We start from the raw sequence: 25253 nt of genomic DNA on the forward strand, positions 1-25253 counted from the left end.
GGGGCAACCAGATCTTATATACCTTCTGCTACCAGGCAGTGAGAAGTATACACCGTCACCAATGATGTCTTGCCAAAAGAAAAGAAAAAAAAAATGAACTTAGATGTTTACAGGAAACATGGGGAATAGAGGAACGTGGTAACCAGTTTTTAACAGCTTGCCTGGCATACTTAATATTCAATTAAATGGATCCTGGAAACACTGGACTGTCAGCTATAGAATAGTCTCCAGATACAAGGAGGCGCTCACGGACTTCCTGCTGCTGTGCTTTGCCAGCATGGTGACTTGTTCCAAACTCATGTGTTGGAGCATGGCTTGGGACGGGAGTACAGCACAGGTTTGCTTTATTTTTTTTTAATGATTTTATTTACATATTTGAGAGAGAGAGAGCATGAGCGGGGAGGGGCAGAGAGAGAGGGAGAAGCAGGCTCCCCGCTGGGCAGGGAGCCCAATGTGGGGCTCAATTCCTGGACTTCAGGATCATGACCTGAGCTGAAGGCAGACGCTTAACTGACTGAGCCACCCAGGCGCCCCACAGGTTTTTATTTCTAGTTACGTCTCTGTACCATTTTATGTGAATGAATAGTCACACAGCTGAATTAACAAAATAGAGCTTCAGTCTTCGTAATTGTGACATGGTTAGAAGTTCAAGCTTGTGTCTAGATATGGTAGGAGAAGCTTTCTTCTGAGATCTGCATAAAACCCAATGAACCTGACAACAAGAATTAGCAAATTGGTCACTGCCGATGTTGTAGAATTTGTGAACTTTGCTTTTATTAGAAATAGTTAAAACCGTACAGAATTTGATTAAATATTTCAAGCCTTGGAGCACCTTTTTTTTTTTTTTTTAAAGATTTTATTTATTTATTTGACAGAGAGAGAGACAGCGAGAAAGGGAACACAAGCAGGGGGGAGTGGGAGAGGGAGAAGCAGGCTTCCTGCCGAGCAGGGAGCCCGATGCGGGGCTCAATTCCAGGACCCTGGGATCATGACCTGAGCCGAAGGCAGACACTTAACGACTGAGCCACTCGGGTGCCCCTTGGAGCACCTTTTAACTTTCGTGGAACATAGTTTGAAAACCACTAAGGTAGTAGAAAAAAGAATAGGTTTTTGTGTTAAAGAGACTGAGGTTCATGGTTTGGATTTGTGTTTGACTCAGTGAATATCCGTGTGCAAATTGTTTCACCTGTCTGCATCTCATTTTCCCCATGTATACTGACGGGTGGATTAGAATGTACTTTTCACTGTTGGTGTGCAGTTTAAATGAGATGAATGTGGTGACAGTTTGCAGGATAGATACTGGGACACGGTAGCACAAGACAAGAGGTGCCCTTCTCTTAAAGCATGACAAGCAACTGGTCAGAACCATTTGGAGAACCACTTGACTCTCTTCGATTTTGGTACCTAACATACCTCTCGGATCTCAAGTTCACTTGTGCTAAAAATAGGCAATTTCAGTTAGTCTCACATCCGTCTGAGCTCCCATGCCACCTTGTAGTGGGAAACCCAACCAGTGTAGGCATTTCCCCACCTTCTGGTTGCCCCATTTCTTAGTCTTCTCCTGGGATAGTGGGAGATTCTCCACTCATCAATTAGGTGTTTCTGAGAAGAAACCCCTTCTCAGCCCTTATGGATCCTTCGGGTGTACTTTTCTGCTACTGGGGACCTGGGTCTCCCACTCCCTCTGCCATCCTGCTGTTTTCCAGGGGCAGTGACTGGTCACTGTGCCTATGAGAAACTTGGACTTCTTTGGCAGCTGAGGAGATCTTCTTCCTCTGGGAGAACTCTCTCTTACCCCAGGCTCTCCTCCCTCTATGTACTTAGACTTCTTTTCCCATCACATCCTGTTTTCTTCAATGTTTTTAGCTTTCTAATCCCATGAACCCATGGGGGTAAAGAAAAAGGACTCTCTTTGGGAAGGCACAGCACTGTGGCAATTCCTTTGGGTGAGCAGGTGGTACTTTTGGGTGAAGAAAAAAGGCAAGTTTCCAGTGGGCAGAGGTGGCCCCATACCAAGGACAGGCAGTTTGGCGAGCGGGGGGTTGCTCAGACCGCCCAGGGGTCCTCTGTCGAGCTGCCCTGTGGCGAGATAGAACAGGATTTGCCACAGGCTGAAATGGGAGAAAGGAAATTCAAAAATAGAGGAAACAACAGAAGTTAAAGCCCCCAAACGTACCTTGCTACGTGTGTTTGGGTTTATTTTATGTAAGGAGATTACAAGAATGAGGACTTGTGGAACAATAAAGGACTTGATTATATAGGATCCTGAAAAAACGTTTGGAAGACCAGGTTGTCTAAGTATGTGTTACTGAAACTGACTTAAAATCATCATTAATGGCCTGCTTTTGTCTAGCTTTTAGCAAAATCCTTAAGAATGACAAGGAGAGACCCTCTTGGAAATGAAGTTTTTCTAATTGCTTTGTCTTTTCTTTTCCTAAATCATAATTTGGCAGATGTTTCTTTTTGTGTTACTGCTTTGTTTCCTAACCTGAGGTTTGTTGTAGTTAGAGAAAAAAAAATTCATCTTTCAGTTCAATATATCGGATTTCCTAAACACATACTTTATTTTCTACTTGGGATGTTCAGATCATTTGTAAACACAAGGATTAAAAAACCTCCAATAACACAGTGTCCTAATGTTGGTCTCTTGAGAAAGTCTTTTGCCTCAAGAGTTTGTATGCTTCTAAAGAGATTTAGTTGTCAGACCTTATTCTGTTTGGTGTATTTAAAACGTTCCCTAGAAACCATAACAATGTGGAGGTTTAAAAAAGGTCCAGTAACTTTACTTGAGTCATATAAACTTTTACAATAAGAGGAGTTAACTTCATTTCATCAGAGGGAAACTTTGGCTTTCTTGATATTGTCTATTTAGTTGCCTTTCCTATGAGACTGAAGCTCAAAAGATTGCTCCAATTTGTCCAGATCTAATTGAAAGCCAAAGCATCTTAATCATAATACTGTGTTTCACGATCCTGGCTTACTTAATTTTTGGAAGAAATGGTGGTAGATTGGGAGTTTTAGTAGGATGAAGCCAGGCTGGCTTATGATTTGGTTGTTTGGGACCAATTAGAGAAGACAGCTGAATACAACAATTTAAGGATTTTAATAATACATGCAGGCAAGATGGATGTTATGAAAATCTCTTTTTTCCTCCTTGAAACAAGAGTAGTGTTTTTCCTTGAATTTTTCATAACATCACTATTAACTTGGCCTTTGTAGAATTTGTTGCATATGAAGGAGATCTTCATGGAAAACTATAATGCTATACCAATCTTATGTATTAAAAAAAGAAAATATTTGAGATTATAGTAAAATGAAGAAGAACTAGAATACATAGATAAAAACAGTGTAGAGTTGCATAAACTAATGATACAGGCATGTAGAATCCAGTTTTTATTCAGATGCTACTAATTTTTTATTTGTTACTTAGATTTTGTATGTTCTTAATTTGACTTAACTTTTTTTCTGTGTGAATCAGATTTAAATTTAGAAAATCTGCTGTTGGGATCTGTTTTATTTAGTCTTTAGGCAGTTGCTGAAACTCAAGAAAGAACAGCCATAGATTTAGAGAAGGTTCTGGAACTTAAAAAAATACTTTTAAATTTACATTCAGTGAAATTAACTTTTGTGATGCACATGTCTATAAGATTTTTTAAAAAAGATTTTTTATTCCTTAGAGAGAGTGTGCACTCGTGTGTGTGAGAGCACGAGCAGGGGGGAGGGGCAGAGGGAGAAGGGAGAAGCAGACTCCCCGCTGAGCTGGAAGCCCAAAGATGTGGGGCTCCAGCCCAGGATGAAGGCAGACGCTTAACTGACTGAGCCACCCAGGCGCCCCTGTAAGTTTAGACAAATGCAGAGTCATGTAATCACTTCCATCACCCCCCACAAAATTACCTCATGTTGCCCCTTTGTAGTCAACCACTTTCCCCATCCTTAAACACCATTCTCTGTCCCTGTAGTTTTGCCTTTTTCAGAACGTGGGTAAAACTTGCCTGCGTTGTTCCATGTATCAGTAGTTCATTCCTTCTTAGGGCTGACTACTATTCCAGTGTATATCACAGTTTATCCATTCACCAGTTGAAGAACATTTGGGTTGTTTACAGTTTTTGGCAGTTATGAATAGAGTTACATGTGGGTTTTTGTGTGAGCATTAAGTTTTTATTTCTCTTAGATAAATACCTAGGAGTGGGATTGCTGGGTCATATGGGGTCATATGTAAGTGTATGTTTAAGAAACTATCAAACTGGTTTCTAAAGTGGCTCTGCCATTTTGCATTCCCACCAGCAATGTGCGAGTGATGCAGTTTTTCTACGTCCTGGACAGCTTTTACCTTAGCAGGTTTTGCTTGTTTGTTTGTTTTTGCCATTCTAATGATATATAGTGGTGGTGTATCATTTGTGACTTACATTTTCCTAATTATTAGTGCTGTTGAGCATCTTCTCATGCACTTACTTTCCATCTTCATATCTTCTTTGGTGAATTGTCTGTTCAGATCTTGTGCTTGCTTTTAAATTGGGTTGTTTGTTTTCTTACTGTCGCATGTTGAGGGCTCTTTATAAACAAATCCTTTTTCATATATGTGATTGTCAAATATTTTGTCTCTGTAGCTCATCTTTTTATTCTGACAGTGTCATTTGCAGAGCAAAATTTTTTAATGGTGACGCAGTCCAATTTCTTTTTTCTTCTCTGGATTGTGATTTTGGTATCATGTCTAATAACTCTTTGTCTAGGGGTGCCTGGGTGGCTCAGTTGGGTGGCTCAGTCGGTTAAGCATCTGACCTCGGCTCAGGTCATGATCTCAGGGTCCTGGGATCAGGTCCTGCATCAGGCTCCCTGCTCAGTGGGGAGTCTGCTTCTCCCTCTCCCTCTGTGTTCTCTCTCTCTCTCTCTCTCTCTCTCTCAAATAAATAAATAAAATCTTTAAAAAAATAACTCTGGGGTGCCTGGGTGGCTCAGTTGGTTAAGCGTCTGCCTTTGGCTCAGGTCATGATCCCAGCATCCTGGGGTCGAGCCCCGCATCAGGCACTCTGTTCAGTGGGGAGCCTGCTTCTTCCTCTCCCTACTGCTTCCCCTGCTTGTGCTCTCTTTCTCGCTCTGTCAAATAAATAAATAAAATCTTTAAAAAAAAAACAACAACTCTTTGTCTAACCCTAGGTCACAAGAGTTCCCCCTATGTTTTCTTCTAGAAGTTTCATAGTTTTGGGTTTTACATTTAGGTCTATGATCCATCTTGAGTTAATTTTTGTAAAAGATGTGAGGTATGAGTCAAGGTTTATTTCTTCTTTTTCTTTTTTTTTTCTGTAAGCAGATGTCCAGTTGTTGTAGCACATTCTTCAAAAACACTGTCTTGGGCGCCTGGGTGGCTCAGTTGGTTAAGCGACTGTCTTCGGCTCAGGTCATGATCCTGGAGTCCCGGGATCGAGTCCCACATCGGGCTCCCTGCTCAGCGGGGGATCTGCTTCTTCCTCTGACCCTCTTCCCTCTCATGCTCTCTGTCTCTCATTCTCTCTCTCTCAAATAAATAAAATCTTTAAAAAAACAAACAAACAAACAAAAAACACTGTCTTTTCCCCTTTGATTGCCTTTAAGACATTGAAATTGTTTACTTCAAGAAATTATGCTATACTTTTCTATAATAATTTTGGTTATTTAGTTGTCTATTATTTGTATTTTTATCACCTATCCTAAACTTTCCAGAGAGAGTTCTAAATTTTGCAAAGATTTCTCAAAACAGAATTATCATTTGATTCCTTTAAAATAAAAAAAAAAATCACTCAATGCAGTACAGTATTTTAGGGGTATGGCGGTAGAAAATGTGATTAATCAACTCTCTCCAGATTGGCATTTTTGTCAAATACTGCAGTGAGGAGAACGCTGGACCTGGTGACGGGAGACCGTGATTCTCCTCTGAGCTCTGCCCAGCCATGTTACCTTGGAAAAGTCACCTCAGTTCTTTGGCCTTTGTTTCTCCACAAGAAGGGGGAAAACCAAATCATCTCTAAGACCTATTTCAACTCAGAGAGCTTTGATGCTATTCAGTATTGGTAGAACCTCAAAAAGGTTAGAATCCATGGAGCAGGGGCTGGTCTCCGATACTTTATAATTTCTGTCTTTGCTGAAGTACCTATTTGCCTATCACTCTGAGTGCAGGGAACTCTTTCTGTACTGGTGACGAGACTCAGAGCACCCCTGCCGTGCCCATTCCATGATTCTTGTTACAATGCTTGGTACGAATTTATATTACAAGCAGAATGCTTTCTGTTTTGTTTCAACAGCTGGACCAAGCAACTCTCTCCCTAGCCGTGAGGGAAGACTACCTGGATAATACCACAGAAGCCAAGTCTGTAAGTTTGACTCATATTCACCACTGTGCCTTGTCAGACTGTTGTTGGGTTCATAAATTGTTCTAAAATCCCTGACTCTTTACTGGAAACGAACAATGTGACTGTTTGATGACCATGTTGCCAGTGCAGGAAGCAGAGGCCTTTTATTCAATCAGACACATGGTACTTCCTGTCTCCGGAAAGTCTGGCCGTCAAGGCTCAGGGCCCTCATGATCGAGCTGGGGAGACAGCACGCCTGAATGAAGTAACCAAGAAATGAGCTTGCAGCCTCTCCTCAGAACTGTAGAGAGCTCACTGTACATTGCAGAAGTAAAGTGTGGAGATTTGACTGGGTTGACATAGTCAGTCAATGGTTCTCAAATTGTATGGCTTAAGAGTCATCTGGGAACCTCCTGTTAAATGTCGATTCTTGGGCCACAGCCCAGGAGAGGCCCATGTAGGAGACTTGAAGTGGGGCCCAGGAATCTGTTTTCTTAACAGATGCCATGGGTTAATGCAAGGTTAATAAGAACCAGATGGGATCGGTTCCGATAGACTTCTTGGGTTGGCTGGGAAACCTAGTAGTTTCCTGGAGATTGGAGTAGAGCTGCTTCATTCCTGACACTTTCAATTCATTTTGGAAACATGGTTGAACTTCCAAAGGAGCCTCAGACCCAGGGGACCCTTGACTAGGGAGTTCACTGGTTTCTGGCCCAGCCTAAGAATGTAGGAACGTAGATTGGGAAGTGTTAGGGTCACAACGGAAGTCCCTACTCCTTTGCTGTTACTAAACCTTGTATCTAGAAGGTTCTGGAGGGCAGGAAGCTAGGTAAGATCTTAGGCAACTTTCTGGGTAAGGACATTCATCAAAGAAGGCTGGCATGTTTGTATTGTTCAAAGTGGATAGAATGGACTTTTGCCAATATGCAGGCACCTACCTTTCTGTTGGGGTCACCACCCTATCAGCAACCAGGCTTGAAACCTCCTTCCCCATCCCCTGTAACCAATCAGTCAAGTCCTGTGGATTCTACTTTCAAAATCTCTGTTCCGTCTGGTTCCTCCTCTCTGTCTTTACTGCCCTAGGTCAGATCCTTGTTAACTCTTGCCTTGACTACAAGTAGCCTTTAACTGTTAACTCCTCCCCTTCGTTTCATTGCCTCCTTAGCACCACTGGACAAATTCTCTTCTCAAAGTATAGCTCCCAGCATGCTTTGATCATGACATGATCCCAGAACACTTTTGCTGCCTCATTTACTTTTGTTTTTCTCCCAACAAAGGCAGCTTACACACCTCACAGGAGGATTCTTCACTACTCTTGAACCTATCTCCTTCAAATGCTCTGTGCTCATTTCTCCAGGCTGGAATTCTTCTCTACTTTTTGAGTTTCCAAACACTTAGCAGCTTTGTTAAGGAACTGATTTTGGTCTCTCTAATGTTACAGTTAGTAATTACATGTTTATCTCCCTCACTGGATTACACACTGAGAACCGGACTCATGCATTATGTAATTTTTCATCTGTACCCCGCATAAGCACAGAATGCCTAGCAAGACATCCTATATATGTATTGATTGAATAAATAATTTCTTAAATTGAACTGGGAATTATAAAACATTGTTTCTAATTAAGACTCTTTGCCAAGCTTGCTTACTGATTAACAAATATTTATTAAAGCCCTGCTATATGCCAAGCACTGTATAGGTCTCGAGGTCATAAACATAGCAAGAATAGCATATATAATCAAGATGTAAGGAAATCTTAGTCCCATAGCATAACCGTGTGATAATTTAATATGTGGTGTATTGAGTTCTCACAAACATACCTGAAAGGAGAGGTTACCCTCAACAAGATTCCACAGTTCCCACAGAGTTAAGGTCCCTCTCCAGTGCCATATGAATAGCCTGACAATGGGTTTATGAACATGCAGGGAGGAAACTCTGTATTTGCTATTTGCTGGGTTTCTCTTTATCATTCCTCTCTTCATTCTTTTCTCCCTGAGTCGTGAGGAGAACTTTGTAAAATCCATACAAAACTGAAGAGACAAAGGGTTGCAATCACTGGTCTTTTTATTGCTTAGTGTGAAGGTGGGTAAATTGAGCTGCAAGAGAATAAATCACAGTTTCCACTAGTCTTCATGGATCATGGCTCCTGCTTTTAGCAACCATTCTTTCCCATTATTTTATTAAAACCTCACTTGCCTGGAAAGAGGAGTCTGACCTTTAACTTTCTATTCTGGGCTCATTTGGAGATGTTTCCTGTATCTATAATATCATTGGTTGCCAGAAAACTAGTTCTCTTGATCCTTGGTGGCTGGTATCTCTGTCTCTCATGAAAACAGTCCCCCACTAGCTGCCACTCTTTCTCCCAAAGTGGTGGTGGTGGGTGGATGGTTGGTTTTGCCTCATGCCTGTACCATACTTGGAGTATAGAGTGAAATTGAAGAGCATTTACTTCCACCTGCTGTTTTTGCCCTTCTCTGTCCCTGAAACGTACTTTCTAATAGGCTGTTGTCATGGTCACTTGCTTCTTTATCTCTTATAGTATCGGGATGCCCTTTACAAGTTCATGGTGGATACGGCTGTGCTTTTGGGAGCTAATAGCTCCCGAGCGGAGCATGACATGAAGTCAGTGCTTAGATTGGAAATTAAGATAGCGGAGGTAAGTGTTAATGTAAAAATCTCTTTATTTTCTTTTTCTTATTTTAAAAGTAGTATACCATGAGTGGAAATATATATAAAAAGGGCATTCTGTGGCAATGTCCTTTGGATCCAAGGTAGAACTAATAGCATCCCCTCTGGAAAGGAACAGGAAGAAGAACCATGATAGAAAGAAGAGCTCTTCTTTCCTTCTGCCTCCCTGCTTGAAGCCCAAGGGCCATATGCTGCCTAGCTGTGGCCAAAGAACAGCATCAGGGAAATCCTCTGACTATGTTCTCCTACACGACTTCTGTGTGGTTCCTATAGAAGAATAGTTAATAAATCCATATTGATTTGGCTTGAGTGGGAGGTTGTTTTTCATTTAGTTTACTCTTTATACCAGTCCCACCCAGGGTCAGTCTGACCTAAGACCGGGCCTTTGGGAAGTCTGTTCACCCATCCTGGGTACTGGGTATACAGTTTGATGGAGAAAGTGTGTAGGACATGCCAGTAAGCATTTTTTAGCTGCCATTCTGGTGCTACCTTGTACCTAACCGTTTTTCATTCTTTTCTTGCCCCACTTAAATGTCACTGTGTCACATGCTGTGTTCTTTGCAAGTTACCTTAAGTTCAGGCTCAGGGTAGAGACCTAAGAACAAACCTGAGGGAAAATAATGAGAAATCCTCACTGGTCCGCTTTGTTCAGAACATAACTTCTTTTGTAGAAGAACCAAAGTGTAAAAGCCCTGTACATTCTTAGGACTGGAGGGAAAAAATGTGAAATCTGTTTGTGGGTATACCTCGTAGTGGGGAAAAAAATGACACTTTTATCAAGTCTTGCATATGGGTTGGTAGTCTTTTATAACAGAAGTTGGTAAAAATCCTTAGTTGCATGTGAATCCAGGTGTTGCTTGGTTTTGTGTTTGGCAAAGTGGTGGTAGGGTGTTGAGGTATGGAGTAGGGACGATTGATAAGGGTCAGGAGGAATTAGTTTCTCTCAGCTGCAGTGATGTACATGCATACCTCTCTCCAAACTCTTACTTGCAGAGCAGAAAGTTCATTCATGCATGTCACCTTTGAAGACTGTGTGAACACTGCTGCAGATGTTCTGGAGTCAAGACTGGGCCTCTAAGCCATGTCTAGAGGCCATCTGGATTCCCTTCCCAGGCAAATAGGAGACCCAGAGCTCTAATTTGGACTGAAGCTCTGATACAGCAGGGAAAGGCCTTGCCCTGAGCCAGGGATTTGGACCAAAAAGGGAACTAAAAACAGCTGGGCTGAGGCAAGACTGGGAATTGTTGAGAGGCTAAATGAAGTGACAAATCCATGGGGTGGGGGGAAGTAGTTGGCAGAGAGCTGAAAACAGCTCTGAGGTCAAAGGGCTTCAATCCGGGACTGAGAGCCCTAGTAGAGGGAGGGAGGAGTGTGGACATTCTCTGAGGCAATGATTCAGATGGATCCAGGAAGCTGTTTGTAAGATTCATGAACTCTCTCCTGTGGAGGGTGAGGTGGGGGAGAAGCTGAGGGCACTGAAGCATTTAGAAAAGAGGGGGTAGATGTCTGTCACTCAGCCCTGTGTGATTTTTATCTTCCAAAATCTGTGGTGCATAGATTTTTGGCCTGCTGGTAATTCTTACCTCCATCTTTTATACCCCTAGGTCATTCAAAATTAGTGGAACACATAGTACTAGGGAAACTTCTGAAGCTGGAGAGACAGGACAACCTAGCCAAGCACAAAAAGGTCCTTATGAACACAGCCATGGAAGTGTGCATTTAACCAATACCAGCTAGAGAGAAGTGTTCACAAAGGGAGGGCACGTTGACGGAGTGGCCCTTGTGATTGGAACCAAGTAGAGTTTAACTGGAAAGACTTGACAGAGAAAATGAATCTTGGGCCACGTCTTGAATCCTGGTTCAAACTATGGGAGTGGTGATGGTGGATGGGGGTGCCAGGGTAGGAGAGTCTTGTGTGAGGTGTGAGGTAGAAAGTGGCAAGTTTAATGCAAGGGAATCAGAGGATGAAGGGCCTTAAAAGCACGGTATGGTTTAGGGGTATGGGGAGCTGCTTCCTGTCCATGGACATGATTAAGACGGCCCTTGAGGAAGACAATCATTGCTGCTTTTCTTAGATTCAACATAGCTTAGATTTGGTGTTGGCACAGTGGCCAAGAGCATGAGAACTGGGAATAGAAAGAGTGTCAAGAGTCAAGGTTGGAGATGTAGACTTGGAAATATGTGTTTGAGTGGTAACTGAACTCATTCCCTGAGTGGTGGTGGTGGTAGGGGCGGGGGCGGTTCCTGAAGGCCAGAGAAAGCAGAGGGAAGAGGGGAGGGGAGGTAATGAGCTGCTGACACAATGATCACAGATGGCAGTGGTATCCGGATAGTCTAGTGCTCTTTAGTGAAAATGTGCCCCAAGGGATGAAGGGATGGCCTGTGGTTCATAAGCTCTTCTGGTCATTATCTGGATACCACCGGTGAAGGTAGGATGTTTGTCTCAGTTGCCTAATCTCAGTTTGGCTGTCAGACCTGAGCCAGTAATAGATTTTTGTCCATCCCCATTAGAGATGAGGAAGGGATTTGGGAAGTTATTTTTGGACTGAGGGCAGTGTTTCACACTGAACAGGACAGGAAGGATTCTTCTTACTATCTTCATCTTAATTTTGCTTAAAGCGATGTCTTTTTTTCTCTCTCCCAAGTTCAGCACTGCACCAAAATCTTGAAAAGCTTTATGATACTTGGCAGATGTTTGGCACATATAGAAGGTAGTCACGCATCAGGAAATGGTTCATTCGAAACAATAACCAAAGTCTCTTTCCACCAGATAATGATTCCACATGAAAACCGAACCAGTGAGGCCTTGTACAACAAAATGAACATTTCCCAGCTGAGTGCTATGATTCCCCAGGTTGGTGACAATGATCTAGGAAATGTTACCTTAACTGGTCATTTTACAAACGACTGTACATCATCTGTGTGTGAAGTTTTGCCTTTATAAAGCCTACTATCAGTCTTATTGGTTATCATCATGTTTGTCAGTCACCACATAAAATATCCCCTGTCTGTGCGTTTGGATGCTTTCTACTGTAGGGAAAAGAAAACCTTTCCAAGAGTGGCTTAAAAACTTAAAGCCTGTTTTCTTACAAGACAAAAGTCTAGATGTAGGTGGCTGTTGGTGTTGCTTTTGCTGTTGAACAGTGTTGTCAAAGAGCCACGTTTGTTCTCTCCACTGTCCTCAGTGTGTTGGCTTTTTGCCTTCCTGTGTGATGACTCCGGGTTGTAAGGTGGTACTCTAGCTCCACATACCACATCTGCCACCAGCCGGGAAGAAAGGGGAGGGGCCAATGATAGTCACGTCTATCTCTTTCACCAGGAAAAATACTAAAGCCTTTCCAGCATATTCCCAGATGTCTTCCCTTTATGTCTTAAGTAGGACTGGGGCTTCCCTGCCTACAGTGAGTAACTGGTTTTCCATTTCACTAGTAGATGCAGGCAGGGCAGGAAAAAAAAAAGAAAAAGGCTGGAAAAGACTTTTGGGGTAGCCAATTAAAAATGCCAAGAGAGTGGTGCTCTGAAGAGGGGACACGTATTACTTTTTGTTGCTCCTGTAAGTAAAGCTGCCCCAGAGGGGAGACCAGTAGTGGAGCCTGGCAGGGGCGGCTGTGTGTACCCGTGAGTGAATGAGTGGGGGAGCGGTGTGAGGGCAAGCACAAGAGGGAGCGAAGTGGGGGGAGCTGAAGAGGGGGGTCGTGTGCTGTCCGCGGGCAGATGGTACACAACGCACGGGAAGTCTGTGTGTGATGCGGGCGGTAGGTCTGGGCAGCACGTGGCCAGTCGTTTCTTTTCTAGAGTTGAGCAGTCACATCTCTAACTATTTGGTCAGAAATTACAGGCAGTGGAGTATGTTCAGCCAGCTCTCTTTGCCTCTCTCCTTGCTTGCTGCCCAGCAGATGTTCCCTCACTCTGTGTTTGTCTCTCTCTCCTCAGTTTGACTGGCTGGGCTACATCAAGAAGGTCATCGATGTCAGAGTCTACCCTGGCCTGAAAGACATTGGCCCCGCAGAGAACGTGGTCGTCCGTGTCCCGCAGTACTTTAAGGATTTGTTTAGGATATTAGGCTCTGAGAGGAAGAAGTAAGAGCTTTCTTGTGTATTTTACCCTGACTTTTGTTTTTCCTTTTAAATTATAAGGCCTTCCCTCTCACATCCTTGGACTACTGTTGTTAAGGAAGGTTACCTCGAAAGAGTCTTAGGCAAAATCCTGGTGCCCTTCATGACAAATTGGCCAAAATCATCGTCTGGTGTTATTTACTTGCTATGATAGCAGATACACAATGTTTTTGCCCCTCATTTCTGGCCTTTCTCCATATTTTTCTCTCTGAAAGCTTCAATTGTTTCCTACTTTTAGGAGCTAGTTACATAATGATGTCATTTTCTGAAATTTCTATATGAACATCTCTTTTTTTCCATTTCATTTTTCATCCTTTGCTGCTTTTTTTTTTTTCTGGTTTCTTTTTAGCCAGTAAGTCACTTTGTTGCAATATAGTGAAGTACCTGTGTTGAGTAAGAGTAGTCTGAGAGCCATAGAAAAATTGCACTGATGAAACAACTTCAGGAACTGTCTGGTTTTTCTTATTTTATATATATTTTTAAAGACTTTATCTATTTGAGAGAGAGAGACAGTGCAAGCCGTGGCGGGGGAGGGTGGGCGGTGGTGAGGAGCAGAGAGAGAGGGACAAGCGGACTCTGCGCAGAGCACAGACCACAGTGCAGGGCTCAATCCCATGACCCTGAGATCAGGACCTGAGCCAAAATCAAGGGTCGGACACAGTGGACGCTTAACTGCTTAACCTTAACTGACTGAGCCACCCCGGCACCCCTGGTTTTTCTTATTTTATTTATTTATTATCATTATTTCTTAAAGATTTTATCTATTTGAGAGAGAGAGAGTGAGTGAGGGAGAGACAGAGCAGGAGCAGGGGAGGGGCAGAGGGAGAAGCAGACTCCCCGCTGAGCAGGGAGCTGGATGCAATGTGGGGCGCAATCCTGGGACGCCGGGATCGTGACCTGAGCCAAACAGCAGACGCTCAACTGACTGAGCCACCCAGGCGCCCCGTGGTTTTTCATATTTTAAAGAATGTTTTAGAATTGGTTGCGCTGCTACTTTAGCACTACAAACAAGAAGATCCTAAAAATGTCCATGAAAGGGAATTTTACATCTTCATGAAGCCATTCCGATTTGACTATAGAAAATGAAGCACAGCAGGGTCAAGTAGCTTCACAAAGGCAGTTTACTAAGCTAGATGCCAGACCATAATTAAAAATCATATTTTCTTATTTGGACTTAGGGCTATCTTGCCGGGAGTTATGTGTAAAAAAAAAAAAAAGAAAAACCCAAAAAAAGATGCCTGCAGAAGTCCTAGAAATAAAATCTAGCCTCCATCCCTACCTATGGAAACACTGAAACACCTTTGAAGAGCTGCTTTTCCTTTTAAGATTATATTTTATGATAAAAGCAGTATGTGTTCACTGAGAAAAGCATACAGAAAAGGGAGAGAAGAAATAATAAATTTACTTGAAATTCTACCATTTAGAGATAAGCAGTGATTCTATAAAAATTTTCTAAGTGAAAATTGAATCTAGAGGTTGGTTAGGGGATGTGTGGGTTAGAACCTTGCTCTTCAAAGTGTGCTCCGCGTGCCGATATTACACTATTTGGTAACTAACCAGAATTTAGATAAAAACCCGAAAATAACAAAGTGTGCTCCATGGACCAGTAACACCAGCAGCATCACCTCAGGCCCTTGGTAAAAATACAGATTCCAAGGCCCCTCGTCCTCCGTAGAGGCAGAAACAGTAGTTCTGGGGTGAGGCCCCAGAATCTGAATTTTAACAAGCACCCCAGGAGAATCTTTTCTGTTAGTGTTTTTGGGGGGGACTCACTGGGTTTGAAGACTGATTCATGTTAATCACCATTATGGCTAAGGGTTACATTTGATCTTTAAAAAAAAAAAACCGTAGTTCCCACTTCATAGATGAAGAAGCTGAGGTAAAGTGACTTCTGCAGGACGTACCTTGAGGAGGGGGTGGAGTTGAGATTCTAAGCTGGGTAGCCCTCGTTTCTACATCCTGTCTCTGGCACACATATCCCTGTATGGAAAAGAGACTCTTTGCAGACATTTCACTGCTAGTTGTGGAGATAGTCGGTTCCCCTGGCATTTCCAGTGTTACAGAGCCATCCTGGGTTGGCATCAGCTGGTCACAGCTGGACTGCCGCTTGCCCTCTTCTGTCATGCCCCCTGCCGGCCTGGCGGTATTAGGCTTTTCTTTCCGACCGACCGAATGGCTGTGGGGGCGGGGGTACTGCCTCGCTGGCAGGCCATGGTGGGTGCAGGGCACAAAACGAGAGCAATGAGACCCCCCAGAACTGGCGCCAGAGGCTGCACTGGCCCTTTCAGTTCAAGGGAGTAGGTGGCCAGGGCAGGGCCATTTGGAGGCCCAAGCTGGAGGCTGCCTGTGGGGAAAGGGAGTTGGAGTTCAAGGTGGAAAGGGGGTGAAGATGCAGTGATGTGCTGGGTCCCTCACGTTTTGTCTGCCTCTTCCTAACTCCATGTTGAGTGATCTCACGTGAACAGTTTGAAATGGGAATATGCACACCGTGGAAATTGGCAAATGCTACAAATCAGGTTTTTTTCCCCCCTTGGAACGCCAGTTGTGAAACATTTACCAGCACATCACTGGTTGAGAGGTGCTGCAGAAGTCTCTCCCTTTCTGTCCTCCCGTCGGCTCTCCCCGCGCCCCCACCCCACTCCTGACTTGCGGATGCCTCAGATGATTAACCATCTAATTTGGTCTGAGGAGCAAAATGGGAGGAGGGAGAGGCTGAGAGAGAGAGGCAGGATGGGGTTAGAGAGATTTTGCTTGGGGGTCTTCTTCCGGGCAAGGCCTGGCCTCATGGAGATCATCTGCATCAGTACTTTTTTTTTGTTTGTTTAAGGCAGGCTGGCTGAAAGCAAACCCTTGGAGATTTTTCCGAGCCTCTGTGATCTTTTCTGTCTTCAGTTTTATTTTAATATAAAGCAAGCACAATGTACATTAAAGTGAGATGATTCTCATTGTACATATGCTCCTGGGGGCTTACCTGGAAAATGTGCTGTTATGTAGACCTCGTACAGGGCTCAGTCCTGCTGAGGGCAATCCGGGACCTTGTTCAAAGTATGAAACATGGAGACCAGTATAGGCCTGGCCTGTGAGCTTGTTAGAAATGCAGAAATCAGTCTCTGCTCCAGACCCACTGAATTGTAATCTGTCATTTAGTAAGATCCTCAGGGGGTTCATATACTAAACTTCTTCCTTCCTTCCTTCCTTATTTATTTATGATTTTATTTATGATTTTATTTATTTATTTGACAGAGAGAGACACAGCGAGAGAGGGAACACAAGCAGGGGGAGTAGGAGAGGGAGAAGCAGGCTTCCCGCGGAGCAGGGAGCCCGATGCGGGGCTTGATCCCAGGACCCTGGGATCATGACCCGAGCCAAAGGCAGACTCAACCGACTGAGCCACCCAGGCGCCCCTATACTAAACTTCTTAAACTAAAGTTTAAGAAGCACTGATCTGGGATTTAGAAATTCCTAGTTTAGCTGTGTGTGCAGAAAGAAGAGAAGATAGAGTTTTCCTAGACCAGTGGTTCTCAAACCTGACAAGCATCAGCACTCCCCAAAGGGCTGTGTTAAAATAGTTAAAGGTTAAAATAGACCACTGGGTCCTATCCCACAGTTCTGATTGATGAGATCTAGGGTAAGACCTCGGAATTTTCTGACAAGTTCTCAGGCGATGCTGAAGCTGCTGGTTCAGGGACACGCTTTGGGAAGCACTGCCTTAGGTGTACCTTTCAGCAGGCTCTAGGACTTAGGAAGATCTCTTTGGCTTTGAGAACCTTTGAGAAGAACCTGTCTGGCTTTCCTCAGGTAGTTTGACTTAGAAGAGCGTATGCAAGCTCTGGAATCTGAAGACCAGCGGTTAGTTCTGGATTTGCCACATACTTGCAAGTCCCTTGAACTCTCTCTGACCTTTGTTTTCTTCATCTGATAATAAGGATAATAATAACCATCCCATCACATCATCATGAGGATCGGAAAAGGCACTTAATGATCTCTTGAATACAAACAAATGTAAGCTGTCACTAATTGACAAGGGGCAGCAAGGGCTTCTTTAAAAAAAAAAAAATCTTCCCAGTCAGAGGCTTTGGGAAATGATTTCATGTTGCTCTTTTAATGGTGGGTTCTCTCCTGAGATGTTTTGCTTTCCTCTGCTTTATTTATTGCCATTTGGGGAAATTACCATACTGCTGAAAATGCTTTTTGAAAAAAAAAAAAAAAGATATGTGTTATTTTCAAGGACTGTTGCTGAATATGACTTTTGTTTTTTGATATATCCGAGCATTAAGTGGCAGTGATTCACTCATTACGGTCAGATCTGTTTCTGGCGTGGTAATATTAGCCCTCCAAAGCTGGGCTCCCCAGCGTTCTGTCAGGATATTTATAACCCACTGGAGCTGCTCATCAGTGCCATTGTCTTGCTGCGCGAGCTTCCCTGCATTCCTTCTTCCAGCTCTCAGAGGTCTTGTTTTGCTATCGTCTTAGTAATGCCTTGCCCATGAAGGCGTCACACACTATTCTTTCTTCGTACCCACAGACTTCTGTGAAGCGTTTGGGCTCTTTGGCCAGGAAGTCTCTGCTGAATTAGAGACATTAATTTATCACCGTGTAGCATGGGGAAAAGCACAGAGCCTTTAGAGTTAGACCTACTTCCGTCTGGTCTAGCCTCCGTCGCTTATTACACTGGTTCTCCAACTCGTTTGCACATTGGACTTAGCTGGGGGAAATTTAAAAACAGTATTTATGCTGGATCCCACCCTAGAGATTCTGATGTCATTGCTTTGGAGTGGCCTTGGACATTTATCTGGACTTTTAAAACTCCTCGAGTGGTCCTACCAAGTTGGAGATGCACTGACTATGTGGTCATGAGGAGTTACTTAATGGTTCTGGGCCTCAAGTTTCTTTATATGTGAAACGGGCACAGTAACCCCTCTCCTGTAGTGGGGGTGCCCACCCTTCTCCCACCCCAGCATACTTGCACCGCACTGCCTCTTCCGTCACCCACCGTCACCCACCATCACCCACCGTCAACCACCACCGTCAGCCCCATCCTAACAACTTCCCCAGGGAGTCTGGTTTATCACTGTGCCCTTGAGGGAGTACCTTTTGAATTCCTGGAAGTGTATCTGCTGGCCATGGACCGTCTTCTAATCTGCACGTGTGGCTCCACCACAGCTCTCAAACCCAGGAAGCCATATTTTAAGGTTGAAGAACATACAGACCTTGCATTAGGGTCAGGCTCGCCTCCTTTGACTCTCTAGACACTGGACCCTGATGGCTACCTGCATTGTCGTCTCTGTGGCCGAACTTTCTGCCTATCTCTGTAAAGGGATGACCCCGCTCACCATCTTCTGCAATACACAAGCTATTCCTTTTTTTTTTTTTTTTTTTTTTTTTTTAAGATTTTATTTATTAGAGAGAGAGAGATAGAGAGTGAGCATGAGTGCGGGGGGGGAAGAGCAGAGGGAGAGGGAGAAGCAGACTCCCTGCTGAGCAGGGAGCCCGATGTGGGACTCCATCCCAGGACCCTGGGATCATGACCTGAGCTGAAGGCAGACACTTAACCGACTGAGCCACCCAGGCATCCCTACATAAGCTATTCCTAATTAGCTTGTCCAGACTTCATATTCTTGCCTCACACCCATTAAACCTTCCATTCTTTAGGCCTAGCTCCATCCCTGTTCCTCTCATGAGGCCGAATCTTATCCCTCAGTTTGAGGTATGTGCTCCTTCTAGTGAAGTGTCCAGCATGGGTTTTTTGGGTGCTAGGGTCCACCAAGTCGTTATTTATGCTCTTACCTTGTTTCCCCTGCTCAGCTCAAAGCTCCAGGAGATCAAGGGCTATATCTTTCTCACCCTCCATCTCCCTGGCACCTAGAAGTAGTAGCACATATCTGGGTGGTCAGGATGTGCTGAATGAGTGAAAGAAAGTACTTACAATGTACTTCCTTTCATATACTTAAAAGGTATTTCTTCAAGTAAAAAACCCAATTATTTGAGCAAGCGGAAATCTGAAGTTCTGTGTGCCCCAATGAGACTCTAAGTTCTCTGAATGTAGGTGCTGGACTCCTATTTCTTTACAGTACTCAGGGCACCTGGAATGATGGTTGGCCAACAGGAAGTGCTCAGCGAGCACTTCTGGCTCAAGAGTAGAAATGTGAACTGAGAAGATCCAAAGGAATGACCTACAACTATGTATTTATTAGAGTAGCCTGAAAAGAGGGCTGGACTTCGCTGCTGAGAGTGGTGGTCTCTGAGGGGAAGTGTGCATACCTCAACATGGTCCACTGGGTCTGAGAAGAAAATTAGAGAATTTTTATATATCTTTATTTTTTTCCACTGAAAAGAGAATTAGGCTTGGTTGAGTCCTATATAGATGGCTACAGGCCCTTCATTTGATCTGTATGGCACACATGAGGGGGAGGGCACTGTCACCCTCACTGGTTTGTTTTCAGTTGGTACATTGAGAAAATAATCTCAAGCCATTTACTATATACCTGTAGATTAATGAATTGTTTTAAGTGGCTTAACCCCCACAGAATGGACAAGTGGCTTAAAAAATTCTTGTAGGGAAACAGGAATCGAAGCTATTACTAATAATGTCAGAACACAGTGAACATCAGGAAAATGACAGAAGTGACCCTTCTGCCAGTCTAGCATGCCATCTTGGTCAGCCAGGTGACAAGGTAAAACACAATGGTGGTCTAACCACATCTGACAAGGGTATGTTCAAAATGTTTTGAAATAGTCAGGAGCAGGGGCGCTTGGGTGGCTCAGTCATTTAAGTGTCTGCCTTCAGCTCAGGTCATGATTCTAGGGTCCTGGGATCGAGTCCTGCATTGGGCTCCCCGCTCGGGGGGGGGCTGTCTATTTCTCCCTCTGCTGCTCCCCTTGCTCGTGCTCTCTCTCTCTCTCTCTCTCAAATAATAATAATAAAAAAAGAAATAGGAACATTCTATGAATGGGTTAGAGTGCCATGCAAATGAGAGTTGGTTGTTCTTAATGGGCCAGATACCATCATCATGTCACATGGTTCTTACATGGCTGGATGACCCAATAGCCATCTCAGGAGTGTGTGTTATGAGTCACCATGGTAATGGCACAACTGGGAGGGTATGGGTCATTAAAAATTCATCATCACTATTGAGTTAGAAATTAGATCACACATCCTTCTGAGGTCAGGGCATCTTTTACTTAAAGAGAAAGGCAACAGTTAACAAAATGGATTTTTTAAAAAATATCTGTTATGGGCACTACATGAGTGTATGGGCTTGTTCATATGTTTGGAAGTTAATGACAATAAAAAGTCTGGAATTTACTCTTTATTAAGGGTGTCGTTATTTATTTTAACCTCACAGTAAACCTATAAGGTAGGGATCATCCTTGTTGTATGACAAGAAAAGATAAAATCAGCAAGCTTAAATGACAAGTTCAAGCTCATGTAAGTATAGAACCAAGGTGCAAATCTAAATAATTGGTATTGGCCAATATATTGCTGTTCGTTCCCAAAAGTAAGAATTCATCTGCATTTTATGAAGTCACCTAATAATTCCAGGGTATGGACAGTTTCTAGACAGAAAGGGCTAGGCAACAGTGGATTCCATGCCCTGAGAGGGAAAGCAAAATGTTGACGCTGAGGCCTCGGGCTAGAATCTTCATTTCATCTATCTGTATTAAGTGGTGAAAAGCAAGCCAGTTTTGGTTGAGCTTATTGGCATTGTATCATCTTATGTCATTTCTCAAGTGCAAGTTCTACAGTTTTGTATAAGCAAGAGGTCCCTTCATGGAGCTTGGCCAGCAGTTTTCCCAAGGTGTTCTGCAGAGTATCAGGTATCAACCTAATTGTAATAAATGTGCATTTCTCTCTGCTAACAGGACCATTGCCAACTATTTGGTGTGGAGGATGGTTTATTCCAGAATTCCAAACCTTAGCAGGCGTTTTCAGTATAGGTGGCTCGAATTCTCACGGGTAAGTTTGAAGAAGATTGCAATGTTACATCATTGGATAACTTTACATGCCGGAACAGTCTGTATATTAACTAATCCAATAAAAATCATCTTTAGGGATGGGACAGAGGGAGTTTTGCAGCCCAAACTCTACTTTTTAAAAAAATTTCTTTCTTTTTATTAAGTGAAACCTTATGTACTGTAAACTACACTCAAGCTGTATTTGATGAGGCCATATAAAGATATTTGGGGCAGTATTTGGGACTATCATATTGTTTTCACTCCCTCTTATCGACTTATTCCCGTTTTCCCCAATGTTCTTAACTGGGTCACTGTAATTACAGTTTTAATGTATCTTAGTGATATATTTGTAACTATTTTTCATTTTCAGTATTCTGAATATTCAAAATATGCCTAGTATACGTTTTAGATGGTAAAGTTTCATCTTTAATTTAGGGATAGAATTTTGTCTTTAACTTTATCTTGACTTTCATTCAGTCTTTGAGATTATTCCAATTCTGCTAGGCCAAAGAGGCCTAAATCTAGTCTCCTCCGGGGAACCTGGCTCAACTGCCTGAAACACTTTGCTGCTTTCCCCCTCACCTGGTTCTTTGATTTTAGCTTCACTCCCTCACTTACACAGGTGTTATTTTGCCTTTGTTTCACAAGCTTTTATCTGAATAATAGTCCCATTAATAAGGACCTAATGATTTTCTGTTTGGTGTTTTTTTTTGCATTTTAAATATTTTGTGACTTTTAAAAGGTATTTTAAATTTATTTTTCTCTCAATTAGAAGTGAATGACACATTTTATAACAGTGCTTTCATTTAACAGATGTTTCGGTTACTAGAGAAACAGATGAGTATGGGAATTTTTGGTGGGTCATTACTGTTGAGCAGTAACAGTTATTTTGGATACATTTTGGCTCTCAAAGTCACTAGATTATTGAGTTTTATAGAGAACACTATAAAACAGCTATATTTATTGAGGTCATATCGAAGGGTTAAGTTACAAAAGTAGATTTTTTATATGTATATAAAATATATATTTATATATGTGCATATGTATATATACATGTTATATATATATTTATATTTTTATGTATGTGTGTATATTTTTAACTCCTGTGGATCACATAAAAAGATAGTACCCAGCTGCTTTTCAGTCCTACTTTGAAGAGAATAAGAGAGACTGGTGTAAGAAGTAGCGTGTGAAAATTGGAGGGTTAGGTATGAGGGGATGTTTCTTGAGTGTAAAGTGCTAAATATAACATCGAGTTGCCAAAGACAGTTGTGGGATCTCTTTCTCTAGAGATTTAAAAAATACATTGATTCCTTCCGTCTGTGAGGGGTTGAGTTGCCAGAAAGCAGGAGAAGGAAAAAGAGATGAATCTAAGTGTCAAGCCCATGTGCGCTGTGCCAGGAGCCTGGGTCTCCCGTGGGGCACGCGGCTCCTCCACCGTGCTCAGGGCCGCCCTGCCTTGCTGCTTGCCTTCGGTTTGCATTTTGAGCGCTGAACTTCCATCCTCCAAGGGCATTTTAAACACTATTTGTTCCTTTGCTTTCATCACCAAGAGTAAACCTTTTGAGCCTTCCAAGTCCTGCTTTGGAACCTCCTTACTTGTTTGTAAATGTTTTCTTGTAATGGCTTAATTGGGACAGATGGGAAAAACATTTTCATCTGTTTTTTACTTGGTTATGGGTGTGTCCTTTGCTACGATACGATGTAAATATGCTTCTTGGGTTGTTCCCAGTGGGCCATGTTGTCTTTGGACTTGTGAGTATACTACCCAGAGTAAGGAAACCCTCGCTGGGCAGGAACTTCGATCATCCGTTGATACTAGACCTTTCCTAGTACAACTTCAGTTCCTAATAGATATTAGAGGCTATCTAGACACTTGGACGGGACAGCATCCACTCATTTCCCTGCTAACTGCAGAAAAGCTGTGCCATTGTCCTAATCTTTCATTAAATGGGGAAAATTGAAAGGAAAGGATAAATACATTATTTTACCATTAAAATATTTTCATTCAGTTTTAAGTCTAACTAGGAACAAGCAGAATTTATTTCTTCATCTGATTTCACTGTCAGCTCTACCATCGGACACATGTATATGGGTTGGGGTGTGCAATGTTTTGTAGTCTGTTTTCTTCAGGTTGTGTGAATTTTTTTTTCAGCCATAGGTTTTATCCAAGTGAACCTCAATCTGGATCAATTATCTCCCACAGGTAATTCAGGGGACTACAACTTTGTTGCCTCAATGGGACAAATGTGTAAACTTTATCGAAAGCGCCCTCCCTTATGTTGTTGGGAAAATGTTTGTGGATGTGCACTTCCAGGAAGACAAGAAGGAGATGGTAAGTGCTGCTTCCCAGCTGGTAAGAGCCATGGCAGTCTGCCAGGTCTGATGTGGGCGTGGCCAGCAGGCCCATAGCAGCCCTCCAGCTCTGGAAGCAATGAATCTAGATAGATAATTGTTCGACTTCAGAGAGGAATTCCTGCAGTACAATATTAACTACAAACTCAAACCTGGAATATAGTCATGAAAATTAAGACAAGTTAGAAGTGAGAAAAGAAGCATGAAATCACGTCAACCAGAGTCTGAATTTCTCCTGTAGAAGTTAAATGTGTAAAGTCGATGCTTAGGAACAAAGAGGGCCTAGATAATTTTAGGATTAGGTATTAGACTGTTGTAATTACAAAAGGTAGTGGTCTTCTAGTCGGGCCTCTTTGTTTTAGAGATGAGGAAGCTGGAGACCCAGAGATGAAGAGATTTGTAATACATTTAACAACTATTAAATGGTTTAGAAATAGAAATAAAATGCAGGGTTTTTTCCTACTTATGCTGTTTTCTGGAAACTTCAGAAGTGTGACATTTATTTCAGAGACAGTACTGTGTGTCTGTTTTTTGTTGTTAACCTGAAAAGAAATCCTTTTATTTTGGAAATTCCTAAGCATATACAAAAATGGAATGAGCAGTGTAATGAGCTTTCCTGTACCTATGATCTGTAGTAATTTGTAGTTGCTGTAATGGCATTAATGGCCCAGCCAGATCCATCTGCTAATAAAACATGAGGTTTAGTTTCTTCATTTATTTAACAAATACTTGTTGAACACCTGTTATATGCCAGGCACTGTTCCAGGCACTTGGGACACAGCAGAGAACAGAAAAAAAGATCCCTGACCTCAATGACTTGACATTCTAAATGGTGGGGGGACATACAAGTATGTTGGAAGATGGTAAGGACCCTGGAGAAAAGAAAAAGGAGATCAGGGTAGAAAGGAATTGGGAGTGCTGTAAGGTGAGGGTGTGTGGGGCAGGTTATAGGATTAAATAGGGTGGTGAAGGAAAGCCTCACTGTGAGGATGACATTTGGCAAAGATTTGAAGGATGTGAGAGAATTAGACATGACAGCTATCTGGGGGAAGAGTGTTCCAGGCCGAAGGAATAGCTAGTGCAAAAAGTACTATGGCTGGGATGGTCCTGGAGCGCTCAAGTAATAAAAGGGAGGTCCATGTGGCTGGAGCAGAGTAAGGGTAAGAAGTAGGTGTGGCAGTCAGAGCAGTCATAGGGATGATGGCATTTTGTAAGGCCTTATGGGCCATTGTGGACTTTTAATCCTGAGTGCAGTGGGGAGCTAATGTAGGCTTTTGAGCGAAGGCCTGATGTGACCTGACTTATTTTGAAAGGATCACCCTGCTGCTGGATTGAGAAGAGACTGGAGGGAATCAAGGACAGAATCAGGGAGACTAATTAGAAGACTATTGAAAGAAAGGGGTGCCTGGGGGGCTCAGTCAGTTAAGTGTCCAACTCTTGATCTCAGCTCAGGTCTTGATCTCAGGGTTGTGAGTTCAAGCCCTGTGTTGGACTCCACGCTTGGATGTGGAGCCTACTTAAAAAAAAAAAAAGACCATTGGAGGGACCAGGTGAGAGATGATGGTAGCTTGGACCAGGTGGTAGCAGGGGAAGTTGTGAAAAGGGATTGGATTCTGAAGTAGAACCAACATATTTTGCTGACAGATTCAGTGAGGGATCTGAGAGTGAGAGCTTTGAATCTTATTTCAGCGGAAGCATGAAGTTGCTGTTAACTGAGAAGAAGAATTCTGTGGGAAACCAGATTTGGAATTGGGAGAGATCAGGAAGTTAGTTGTGACCATGTTGAACTTGAGAGGTTATCAGACTTCCAGTTGA

General features: G+C 42.9%; 1 protein-coding gene across 1 annotated transcript in view; it reads left to right on the forward strand.

Moving 5' to 3' along the window:
* The window catches only part of PHEX (phosphate regulating endopeptidase homolog X-linked), a 199239-nt gene that overhangs the window by 42616 nt on the left and 131370 nt on the right, over window positions 1-25253 (forward strand). The window contains exons 6-11 of the mRNA XM_032389616.1: window positions 6276-6344; window positions 8864-8980; window positions 11783-11866; window positions 12946-13091; window positions 20991-21084; window positions 23290-23418. Of these exons, the coding sequence (XP_032245507.1) occupies window positions 6276-6344; window positions 8864-8980; window positions 11783-11866; window positions 12946-13091; window positions 20991-21084; window positions 23290-23418 (639 nt within the window). The remainder of the gene's footprint in view (window positions 1-6275; window positions 6345-8863; window positions 8981-11782; window positions 11867-12945; window positions 13092-20990; window positions 21085-23289; window positions 23419-25253) is intronic.

This window comes from Phoca vitulina, unplaced genomic scaffold (genome assembly GCF_004348235.1).
Source record: "Phoca vitulina isolate PV1807 unplaced genomic scaffold, GSC_HSeal_1.0 scaffold55, whole genome shotgun sequence".
In the NCBI taxonomy this organism is placed as follows: domain Eukaryota; kingdom Metazoa; phylum Chordata; class Mammalia; order Carnivora; family Phocidae; genus Phoca; species Phoca vitulina.